Source organism: Schistocerca piceifrons, chromosome 3 (assembly GCF_021461385.2).
Source record: "Schistocerca piceifrons isolate TAMUIC-IGC-003096 chromosome 3, iqSchPice1.1, whole genome shotgun sequence".
NCBI lineage: Eukaryota > Metazoa > Arthropoda > Insecta > Orthoptera > Acrididae > Schistocerca > Schistocerca piceifrons.
The window spans coordinates 926,667,500-926,679,810 of record NC_060140.1 but is presented as its reverse complement, the minus strand read 5'-3'; the positions used below and the strand labels follow the sequence as shown (position 1 = coordinate 926,679,810).

The 12,311-nt window shown below is 47.9% G+C and overlaps 1 protein-coding gene across 1 annotated transcript in view; it reads left to right on the top strand.

Annotated features, from left to right (window-relative positions):
• Positions 1-12,311, top strand: part of LOC124788291 (facilitated trehalose transporter Tret1-like) — a 74,987-nt gene that overhangs the window by 15,423 nt on the left and 47,253 nt on the right. Inside the window, exon 2 of the mRNA XM_047255523.1 lies at positions 10,107-10,462. Within this exon, the coding sequence (XP_047111479.1) occupies positions 10,107-10,462 (356 nt within the window). The remainder of the gene's footprint in view (positions 1-10,106; positions 10,463-12,311) is intronic.

Below are 12,311 nucleotides of genomic sequence, written 5' to 3'. Positions count from 1 at the left end.
TTCAGTATTACTATATGTTTTGACCTCTCAGTCATCCCGATGTTCCGCACACATCCAGTGAAGAGATGGCTTTTGGTTTGCCGGCCGGCGTGGCCGAGCAGTTCTAGGCGCTACAGTCTGGAACCGCGCGACTGCTACGGTCGCAGGTTCGAATCCTGCCTCGGGCATGGATGTGTGTGGTGTCCTTAGGTTAGTTAGGTTTAAGTAGTTCTAGGTTCTAGGGGACTGATGACCTCAGCAGTTAAGTCCCATAGTGCTCAGAGCCATTTGAACCATTTGACTTTCGGTTTCACTAATGTTGGTTAAGTCAGGCGCCCAGAAAGCAAGAAATCAACCTTTTTTTCCTGTAGCCCCACTAAAATTTCCCGTTAACCCAGGACTTAATTTCGGTCGTAACGCACCAGAACGGCGTTCCAGCATTTCTTTGAACTTGCTGGAGAAAGTGGACACCGGAGGCTTAAAACAGTACGCGTATATTAAATCGCAACGTAATTGCAATTTGCCGCTGTGCCGGCACGAGTAAACGTGACAGTGGGCGAGCAACGTGATGCGATAGGCAAGGGGGTGGGGCAGGATATTGCGTGTGTGTGTCTGAATCATATCCAAGATAAGTTGAGCTTTGCTCCGGAGCTGCGACCAGTACATATCGATAACGTTCGTGTCGATTGTCTTTGCTTATGACAGCCAGCAACCTCAGAGATTTGCAGTATAACCAATTAAGTTCAGTTTTGTTCCCAAGCTGTTTACTTGTAGAAGTGAATATGAACATAAATCAATTCAATTGTCCTGCAACACAATGACATTTAATGCATTTACTGAACATCTACAGGGTGTTTCAAAAATGACCGGTATATTTGAAACGGCAATAAAAACTAAACGAGCAGCGATAGAAATACACCGTTTGTTGCAATATGCTTGGGACAACAGTACATTTTCAGGCGGACAAACTTTCGAAATTACAGTAGTTACAATTTTCAACAGCAGATGGCGTTGCAAGTGATGTGAAAGATACAGAAGACAACGCAGTATGTGGGTGCGCCATTCTGTACGTAGTCTTTCTGCTGTAAGCGTGTGCTGTTCACAACGTGCAAGTGCGCTGTAGACAACATGGTTTATTCCTTAGAACAGAGGATTTTTCTGGTGTTGGAATTCCACCGCCTAGAACACAGTGTTGTTGCAACAAGACGAAGTTTTCAACGGAGGTTTAATGAAACCAAAGGACCGAAAAGCGATACAATAAAGGATCTGTTTGAAAAATTTCAACGGACTGGGAACGTGACGGATGAACGTGCTGGAAAGGTAGGGCGACCGCGTGCGGCAACCACAGAGGGCAACGAGCAGCTAGTGCAGCAGGTGATCCGACAGCGGCCTCGGGTTTCCGTTCGCCGTGTTGCAGGTGCGGTCCAAATGACGCCAACGTCCACGTATCGTCTCATGCGCCAGAGTTTACACCTCTATCCATACAAAATTCAAACGCGGCAACCCCTCAGCGCCACTACCATTGCTGCACGAGAGACATTCGCTAACGATATAGTGCACAGGATTGATGACGGCGATATGCATGTGGGCAGCATTTGGTTTACTGACGAAGCTTATTTTTACCTGGACGGCTTCGTCAATAAACAGAACTGGCGCATATGGGGAACCGAAAAGCCCCATGTTGCAGTCCCATCGTCCCTGAATCCTCAAAAAGTACCGGTCTGGGCCGCCATTTCTTCCAAAGGAATCATTGGCCCATTTTTCAGATCCGAAACGATTACTGCATCACGCTATCTGGACATTCTTCGTGAATTTGTGGCGGTACAAACTGCCTTAGACGACACTGCGAACACCTCGTGGTTTATGCAAGATGGTGCCCGGCCACATCGCACGGCCGACGTCTTTAATTTCCTGAATGAATATTTCGATGATCGTGTGATTGCTTTGGGCTATCCGAAACATACAGGAGGCGGCGTGGATTGGCCTCCCTATTCGCCAGACATGAACCCCTGTGACTTCTTTCTGTGGGGACACTTGAAAGACCAGGTGTACCGCCAGAATCCAGAAACAATTGCACAGCTGAAGCAGTGCATCTCATCTGCATGTGAAGCCATTCCGCCAGACACGTTGTCAAAGGTTTCGGGTAATTTCATTCAGAGACTACGCCATATTATTGCTACGCATGGTGGATATGTGGAAAATATCGTACTATAGTGTTTCCCAGACCGCAGCGCCATCTGTTGTTGAAAATTGTAACTACTGTAATTTCGAAAGTTTGTCTGCCTGAAAATGTACTGTTGTCCCAAGCATATTGCAACAAACGGTGTATTTCTATCGCTGCTCGTTTAGTTTTTATTGCCGTTTCAAATATACCGGTCATTTTTGAAACACCCTGTAACTGTGAGTCTCGTGACACTTCGTATTCTGTTTTCCCTAACTCTTCGGGAAGTCGGAACTGTATGTGACTCTGATGGGCCAGAACTATCCTCATCGTCACTCATCACTACATTCTTCGTCAATTAATAGTGGACACGAGTTTAACGAGTAGCTACAGCGCAACTGTTTGAGAGTTTCCGCTGGCAGCAGTTGAAAAATGACGCCATAGTGTAGAGACTACTGACTTCTGCTGATATGTATCGAGCAGAACTAGGGAGCAAAGTGAAACTGCTACGAGAACAAGGGCGTTTATCGTTTATATTAAATCTTATGGTTCTAATGTTTTGATTATAAGAAATCAGGTTTTAGAAACCAGAATTTCAGGACAGTATACTGCAGAAAATAATTTCTCATTGTGAGTTTTATCGCAAGTTTTCACAATTCGAAACTTTTGATTTTTGTAGCTGGGAGGGGAAGAGGGGTGGTAAGAGGAGTTTATGGTTCAGAAGTGCGTTTCGGCACTTAAAATTTTGGAAGTTAAGCATTTTTAGTATCCAACATGAGCTTGATATAAGGCTTGAAACTCTCTTCGGGTTTGCTGCCAGATCCTAAAATCAACTCGATTCGATGTTTCGGCGATCCAACTGTTCGCCATCTTCAGGAGTACGCTGCTGCTGCTGCTGCTGAGTCCCTTCTCAGCAGGTCTCATCGACGAGATATGGAATTGAGTTGATTTTATGATCCAGCAGCAAACCCAAAGAGACTTTCAAGACTTATTACGCTGGGAAAGCCTACAAAGGCACATTGATATAAGGTTGTTTATCACATTTTTGGTGCCAACGAGGGTCTCGGTGTTACACTAATTAACACATCTTGGGCCCACCATGGAAATCGATATCACGTGAGTTACCACGGTGGTAAACCATGTAAGAGATAAAACTTTCCTGTCAGCAAAAACAAACGTATGATATAATGTGTTCAATCTCTCGAATACGTGGGTGACAACCTCGAAGTTCTGCCTTTCTGTGCAGAGAGACTGGATGTGGAGCTATCACATAGACTGCGAGTCAAAACACTATGACCACCGCACACTACCAGACTGATGGCGTTGCAGGCACTCTAGCAATGATATGGGTCACAAACAGGGGAATCCGCTGACATAAGCAATTTTGACAAAGGGCAAATTGCATGGCCCTTCTTCTGGGAATGAGTCTTCGGAAATGGTGAATCTGAACGCCTGTTTGCGTGGTACTGCACTCACCATCCATACAAACTGTCAGAATGGCGGTGAAACCATAGAACGCGACAAAGTGTTGGACGTCCACACCTCATCACAGAAAGGTCAGTAAAGTAGGATAGGCGGCGATTTGTGGGACCTATAACCACAGACTGTCTCAGGCACAAGTGTTCTGGAGCACATTGTCGAACATGGCTCCGCAGCAGATGACCCCTATGTGTTATCATGTTGAAACAATTACTTTGTCAATTACGATTGCTGTGTGCACATCATAGCGATTAACGGTGGATCAATGGAAACGTGCCACATAGTCGGGTGAATAACATTTCCTTTTACGCCGGGCCGATGGCCGTGTCTGGACACTCTACCATCCAGGCGAACGGCTATTCGAAACATGCACCATGCTACAAGCTCACGTATTTTGTTATGGAGGAAATTCACGTGGGCCTTGCGACATACTAATTCCTCACGTACTCTCCTCGAGCAAAAGTGTTAACTAAGTGCATGTCAGGGTTTTGAAAGCTTGTTGGCTTCATAGGTGTCTAAGGTACGACCACATAACTGTCGATTTATCCTGTTATTATTCTACTAATGTCTTATAACTGGACTAAACTTCCAACAGGATTCTGGTTGGGGGACGTGGACGAAGTCCTAAAATAGCTGGATACTGTTCAGTAATCGTCTGTTTATTGAATCGTTGCTTAAAATTGTGATTGCAATGACTGATTGATTCACGAGCTCGCCACATATCTGTTCAGAGTTCACCGTTCTACTTTTCAGAGTTAGATCGTTAAGTTCTTAAACTCTTGCAGAAATTCTGCAAGTTCCCGGAGTTGTCGCTGGAAAAATTTCAAACACTGTAATCGAGATTGGCAGACCGCCAAAGAGAGCACGTTTTGTCTCATCTGGTGATTAAAATAAGTGAGGCAAAATGTGACAGCTCGAGGAAACACTGTGTGTGACTGTGTCCTGTGCTGAATGAGCTATGGACTGGTCGTGGAGCAAAACCAGCCTGTTGCACAGCTTCCCGCGACGCCAACATCTTATTAAGCAGATGGTCATACTGTTTTGGTTCATCAGTGTATTTGCTTCACAGTGTCGAAGATGAAGAAGTGCTGGTAACTCTTGAGGTATGCATTTTAGAGCCCATGTCAAATAGACGTCTTTGCTTCTAATGATCGTTCCTGTCACATCCCTGAATAGTGACTTCTCTTCATGCGACAACTTGTATAAATTACTGAAGTTGAAATCTTCTGGGTTATTAGGCCGCGTCATGTTTCTTCTAAAATGTTCGACGTTTCGACCCCTCTGCTGGGATCTTCCTCGGGATCTTTTGGTATCCACTACTGCTAGAACACTGTCAGAGACGAGTGTCGCGTCCACTTATAAAGGGGGCATTTTCTGGCGTTCGTGCTGGAGAAGTGATAGTATTGGTTAAAATTCATATGGCTACCTGCCATAGTCATAGGCTAATACAGCAGAAGGGGCGTTGGTAGCTCATCTCCTGTGGGTACCATTGGTGGTCAACGTCATGGGATAGAAAGGCACTATTCCACACTTATGCTGGAGAAGGGTTATTGGTTGAAATGCACGCTACCGCTATTGGTAGGTGGTCATCAGTGGCTAGTTTCGAAACGGACAGAGCGAGAGAGGGGGAATGTTTACCCAAAATACACTCCTGGAAATTGAAATAAGAACACCGTGAATTCATTGTCCCAGGAAGGGGAAACTTTATTAACACATTCCTGGGGTCAGATACATCACATGATCACACTGACAGAACCACAGGCACATAGACACAGGCAACAGAGCATGCACAATGTCGGCACTAGTACAGTGTATATCCACCTTTCGCAGCAATGCAGGCTGCTATTCTCCCATGGAGACGATCGTAGAGATGCTGGATGTAGTCCTGTGGAACGGCTTGCCATGCCTTTTCCACCTGGCGCCTCAGTTGGACCAGCGTTCGTGCTGGACGCGCAGACCGCGTGAGACGACGCTTCATCCAGTCCCAAACATGCTCAATGGGGGACAGATCCGGAGATCTTACTGGCCAGGGTAGTTGACTTACACCTTCTAGAGCACGTTGGGTGGCACGGGATGCATGCGTACGTGCATTGTCCTGCTGGAACAGCAACTTCCCTTGCCGGTCTAGGAATGGTAGAACGATGGGTTCGATGACGGTTTGGATGTACCGTGCACTATTCAGTGTCCCCTCGACGATCACCAGTGGTGTACGGCCAGTGTAGGAGATCGCTCCCCACACCATGATGCCGGGTGTTGGCCCTGTGTGCCTCGGTCGTATGCAGTCCTGATTGTGGCGCTCACCTGCACGGCGCCAAACACGCATACGACCATCATTGGCACCAAGGCAGAAGCGACTCTCATTGCTGAAGACGACACGTCTCCATTCGTCCCTCCATTCACGCCTGTCGCGACACCACTGGAGGCGGGCTGCACGATGTTGGGGCGTGAGCGGAAGACGGCCAAACGGTGTGCGGGACCGTAGCCCAGCTTCATGGAGACGGTTGCGAATGGTCCTCGCCGATACCCCAGGAGCAACAGTGTCCCTAATTTGCTGGGAAGTGGCGGTGCGGTCCCCTACGGCACTGCGTAGGATCCTACGGTCTTGGCGTGCATCCGTGCGTCGCTGCGGTCCGGTCCCAGGTCGACGGGCACGTGCACCTTCCGCCGACCACTGGCGACGACATCGATGTACTGTGGAGACCTAACGCCCCACGTGTTGAGCAATTCGGCGGTACGTCCACCCGGCCTCCCGCATGCCCACTATACGCCCTCGCTCAAAGTCCATCAACTGCACATACGGTTCACGTCCACGCTGTCGCGGCATGCTACCAGTGTTAAAGACTGCGATGGAGCTCCGTATGCCACGGCAAACTGGCTGACACTGACGGCGGCGGTGCACAAATGCTGCGCAGCTAGCGCCATTCGACGGCCAACACCGCGGTTCCTGGTGTGTCCGCTGTGCCGTGCGTGTGATCATTGCTTGTACAGCCCTCTCGCAGTGTCCGGAGCAAGTATGGTGGGTCTGACACACCGGTGTCAATGTGTTCTTTTTTCCATTTCCAGGAGTGTATTATTGTCCGCCGAGGTGACTTGCAGCGCGTTGTTTATGCCGCTCACACACCGCGGCCGCGCATTTACTTCCTTGATGGCGGGGAATCACGATGTCGGAAGCCTATAGCCGTCCTCTCTATTGAAATTAGATGCATTCTTAGAAATTTCAACCGCTTCTCGGATCTTTCTTCTATAAATGTTTGTTTCTTTAGCCAGTACACGTACGTTATTGAAATCGATGTCACAGCTACAATTCTCGTGATGTTCCGCTACTGCCGATTTTACACTTTGTTTTAGCCGCATGTGCCGTTCGTGTTCCTTAATGCGTTCTTTATCAGTTCTTCCCGTTTCGCCTATATACACTTTGCCGCAGCCACATGACACTTGATAGACGCCTGCATTGTGGAGGTAATCGGGCGCATCTGTTTCCGTCGGAAAAAGTGTTTTATTTTGTTTTGACAAATGAAGATGTCTGAATACCATTTTTCATTAAAATTCTGCTTATGCGGTCAGTGACCCCAGAAACGAACGGTAACCTGACGGAGTGAGAAGGCGGTTCCTTGTCATTCTTATTAGCGGTATAAATATTCCGCCTAAAAGCCTTGTCGATTGAATAACTATAATACCCATTTGCCTTCAATGTCCTCTTTAAAAAATTCAACTCCGATTCTAAGTTGTCGTCATCGCTGATACGGAAGGCACGTGAAGACAGAGTGTTGAGTACTGTTTGCTTCTGGGCTGGGTGGTGCTGCGAAGTGGCATCTAAATACCTGTTTGTGTTAGTCTACTTTCTGTTCACTCTGTGACCTAGAGTGTTATCAGATCTTCTGTATACCAACACACCTAGGAACGGGAGACCGACCTCACTCTCAACCTCCAAGGTGAATTTGATTTTGGGTTGAATTCCATTTAAGAAATTGTGGAACGCATGAAGTTCTCCTCCGCCGTGTGGCCATATAACAAATGTATCGTGCACATAGCGGAGCCAGCAAGAAGGCTTCAAAGGAGCACTACTTAACGCTTGTTGCTCAAAATGTTCCATAAAAACGCCAGCTGCAACTGGCGAAACGGGTGAGCCAATGGCAAGGCCGTCAGCCTGTTCACAGAATTCACCATTGTTGTAAGATGCCAGGCATATCCAACACCTTCCATGAAAACCCTGACATGACAGCAAATCCGGCAGTATGTCACATAGCTCCGAATAAATCCTGACATTAAATTAACCAAAGTAAGACGATCAACGAGTGAGCAGATGGAATACCACAGACTAACACAACAACGCCTAAATGCATGACATACCTTCCCACCGATGCAACGAGAACAGAAGCCGAGAGCAGAGTCGTGTAGGCTAGGAGGCCCTACGATAAGGGACGGACACCCACATCGCCCGCCGACGGCCAAGACCACCCCCCAGCCCATGTTAAAAGATAGAGTCCTCCAGCAGAACAGTATAGATCTTACGATAACACTAAAAGGGCCACACCAGCTGCAAGATTTAGCGTGAGACTATACGCATCTCTGTTACGTAGCAAACGTTATAAACATTGCCCCACCATGAAAAGTATAGCATTTCTCATTGGATAGACAGAATTTTTGTAGGCGGAGCTTAAGGTTAACATTGAGACCCTGATTGGTCAGTTGAAAACACAGCCAGATGCCAACTTCGAAAAATTGTAGTAAAGAGAAATTCGAGAGAGTTGCTTCCGAGACGGCGAGGTGTGTGGAGCTGCGCCGCCCGCCGCCCCCTGGCGCTGACTAACCACCGACACGGTAATGAACGCACGCGATGCCGCATAAGAGCGCATAAGGCTTCACTCATAACTGCAGAAGTCTCATCTATTACATCCCCTTTTTGCGTAATACTAGTGTCGATTGTCAATTAAAGCTCATGGTATTCACATTTGCTACTTGAAGTTAAAATCTGAAACACGATGGTTTTTCTGTTATATAATTATTGAGAAGCCACATCACCCACTGTAATTTACGACAAGATAAATAAGTAATTAAAGATAATTGAGGGTCACTGTAGAGCATTTTTGATAGTTTTCTCTTCTATGAAACTTAACTTAAACCTAGATTATGGATGTGATATGGCATAGGTCATCCTTCGATCCATTATAGAACTTGGAAACCCATTCAGGGAATATTCGTTCACATTTTTCTTGAACGCAGTTGGTTTTTATCACAGTGGTAAACTTAACCGTTTTTTGGACGTTATTTTACCAGGTAACTAAAAATAGTAAAGGCTTGAACCCCTTCCACTAAATTTAGTTAGTATTAGGATTCTTTTACAGGGAGTGCAGTGGATCTGACGCTGAAATCATTAAGTATTTGATTATATCATCGGTGTTGTTTTTGTGGTCTTCAGTCCTGAGACTGGTTTGATGCAGCTCTATATGCTACTCTATCCTGTGCAAGCTTCTTCATCTCCCAGTACCTACTGCAGCCAACATCCTTCTGAATCTGCTGAGTGTATTCATCTCTTGGTCTCGCTCTACCATTTTTACCCTCCACGCTGCCCTCCAATACTAAATTGGTGATCCCTCGATGTCTCAGAACATGTCCTACCTACCGATCCCTTCTTCTAGTCAAGTTGTGCCACAAGCTCCTATTCTCCCCAATCCTATTCAATACCTCCTCATTAGTTATGTGATCCACCCATCTAATCTTCAGAATTCTTCTGTAGCACCACATTTCGAAAGCTTCTGTTCTCTTCTTGTCTAAACTATTTATCGTCCATGTTCCACTTCCATACATGGCTACACTCCATACAAATACTTTCAGAAACGACTTCCTGACATTTAAATCTGTAGACGATGTTAACAAATTTTTCTTCTTCAGAAATGCTTTCCTTGCCATTGCCAGTCTACATTTTATATCCTCTCTACTTGGACCGTCATCAGTTATTTTGCTCCCCAAATAGCAAAACTCCTTTACTACTTTAAGTGTCTCATTTCCTACTCTAATTACCTCAGCATCGCCCGACTTAGTTCGACTACATTCCATTATCCTAGTTTTGCTTTTGTCGATGTTCATCTTATAGCCTCCTTTCAAGACATTGTCCATTCCGTTCAACTGCTCTTCCAAGTCCTTTGCTGTCTCTGACAGAATTCATCATCGCTGGTCTCACTGAACTCTTCCGAACTCTACATGTCATGTGCGGTCTGGCGCCTCCTTACCAGCAACAGGTCCCACGTTCAAACTAGTCAATTCCCTAAAAAACACGCTCAGGGCGTCGTTGCGCGAAAGTGGTAGGGAGACACGACTTAGAACAAACAGAAACCACGCAGATGTTAGATTGTATAAATTAAATCCTCAAACTCCATGTAGAACTGTTTGTTGCGTGCTGCCTTCATGGTGGTGCATTCATAATGGTGGGCTGTGGAAATCTGTCTCGGCCCTTCGAGTGGTGACGGCGTGTGCTCCCACTGTGCAGGCAACCTGGCGGCGATGATGAGCGGCATGGTGATGAGCTGGTCGTCGCCGGCGCTGGGGAAGCTGGGCCTGTGGAGCTCCGAGGAGGAGTCGTGGGCGGGGTCGCTGGCGGCGCTGGGGGCGGCGTTCGGCCCCTGGGTGGGCGGCTGGGGCGCCGACCGGCTGGGGCGGCGCGGCGTGCTGTTGTGGAGCGCCGTGCCGGCCACGCTGGGCTGGGCCATGCTCATGGCGGCCGAGCACCCCGACCTGCCGCACGACGGCAAGATCGGCCTGCTCTACGCCGCCCGCCTCATCAGCGGAGCCGCCGTCGGCGTCGTCTACGTCGCGCTGCCCATGTACATCGGCGAGATGTCGCAGGTAAACAGAGGCCGGCCGCGCCACCCTAGAGCTGACCATTTGCAGCCCGTCAGGGTTGGCAGACCTGTGCAACCCGACCTGACGTCACGTGCTTGGTCGACGACTCCACAGTCTGGTCTGCCGTCCGCATCTTGTCTGTTAAGGTCCCAATACAAAACCGAGCGAGGTGGCGCAGTGGTTAGACACTGGACTCGCATTCGGGAGGACGACGGTTCAATCCCGCGTCCGGCCATCCTCATTTACGTTTTCCGTGAATTCCCTAAATCGCTCCAGACAAATGCCGGGATGGTTTCTTTGAAAGGGCACGGCCGTCTTTCTTCCCTGTCCGTCCCTAATCTGATGAGACCGAAGACTTCGCTGTCTGGTCTCCTTCCCCAAACAACTCAACCCCAACCAACCCAACCCAACCCGGCCCCAATACAAAGGTGGACCAGTCCGCAGAACTACGCCTCAGGCCACGTTGGCTTTACGACTGTGATGTTTACGACCCTTTTGTAGGTGCTGCAGGTATCGTGGGGCTTCCGACCAACCTATTTCGACCCGTGGCTAGAGCATCCCCGACTACTGCTCTATGGGAGCCGTTCACCAGCAGTGGATGTGATTTCTGCCAAAAGCCTTCGTTTCTGTATGATTTTTTAGGTCTTACCTACTTGACTTCTATACACTCTTTGTAAAGAAAATAATTACAACAACGAAAGGGAAGCTGTATAGTCTCAGGGATGGTCATCGCTACCGGGTGCACAGAAAACGTGATGAGTATACAAACTGGTTGTGCACCATTCGGTCCCTTGCGTAGGCTTCGCGACAAACGAGCGGTTTCGTTACCAGCTTCAGTCAGTATTTCGAACGCAACTACCTCCAGAGGTCCCGTTACAGAAAACGACCTATTACACTACTGGCCATTAAAATTGCTGCACGACGAAGATGACGTGCTACAGACGCGAAATCTAACCGACAGGAAGAAGATGATGTGATATGCAAATGATTATCTTTTCAGACCATTCACAGAAGGTTGGCGCCGGTGGCGACACGTACAACGTGCTGACGTGATGAAAGTTTCCAACCGATTTCTTATACACAAACAGCAGCTGACCGGCGTTGCCTGGTGAAACGTTGTTGTGATGCCTCGTGTAAGGAGGAGAAATGCGTACCATCACGTTTCCGACTTTGATAAAGGTCGTATTGTAGCCTACCGCGATTGCGGTTTATCGTATCGCGACATTGCTGCTCGCTTTGGTCGAGATCCAATGACTGTTAGCAGAATATGGAATCGGTGGGTTCAGGATGGTAATACGGAACGCCGTGCTGGATCCCAACGGCCTCCTATTGCTAGCAGTCGAGATGACAGGCATCTTATCCGCGTGGCTGTAACGGATCGTGCAGCCACGTCTCGATCCCTGAGTCAACAGATGGGGACGTTTGCAAGACAACAACCATCTGCACAAACAGTTCGATGACGTTTGCAGCAGCATAGAGTATGAACTCGGAGACCATGGCTGCGTTTTACCCTTGACGCTGCATCACAGACAGGAGCGCCTGCGATGGTGTACTCAACGACGAACCTGGGTGCACGAATGGCAAATCGTCATTTTTTTTTTCGGATGAATCCAGGTTCTGTTTACAGCATCATGATGGTCGCATCCGTATTTGCATACATCGCGGTGAACGCACATTGGAAGCGTGTATTCGTCATCGCCATACTGGCGTATCACCCGGTATGGGGTGCCATTTGTTACACGTCTCGGTCACCTCTTATTCGCACTGACGGCACTCTGAACAGTGGACGTTACATTTCAGATGTGTTACGACCCGTGGCTCTGCCCTTCATTCGATCCCTGCGAAACCCTAC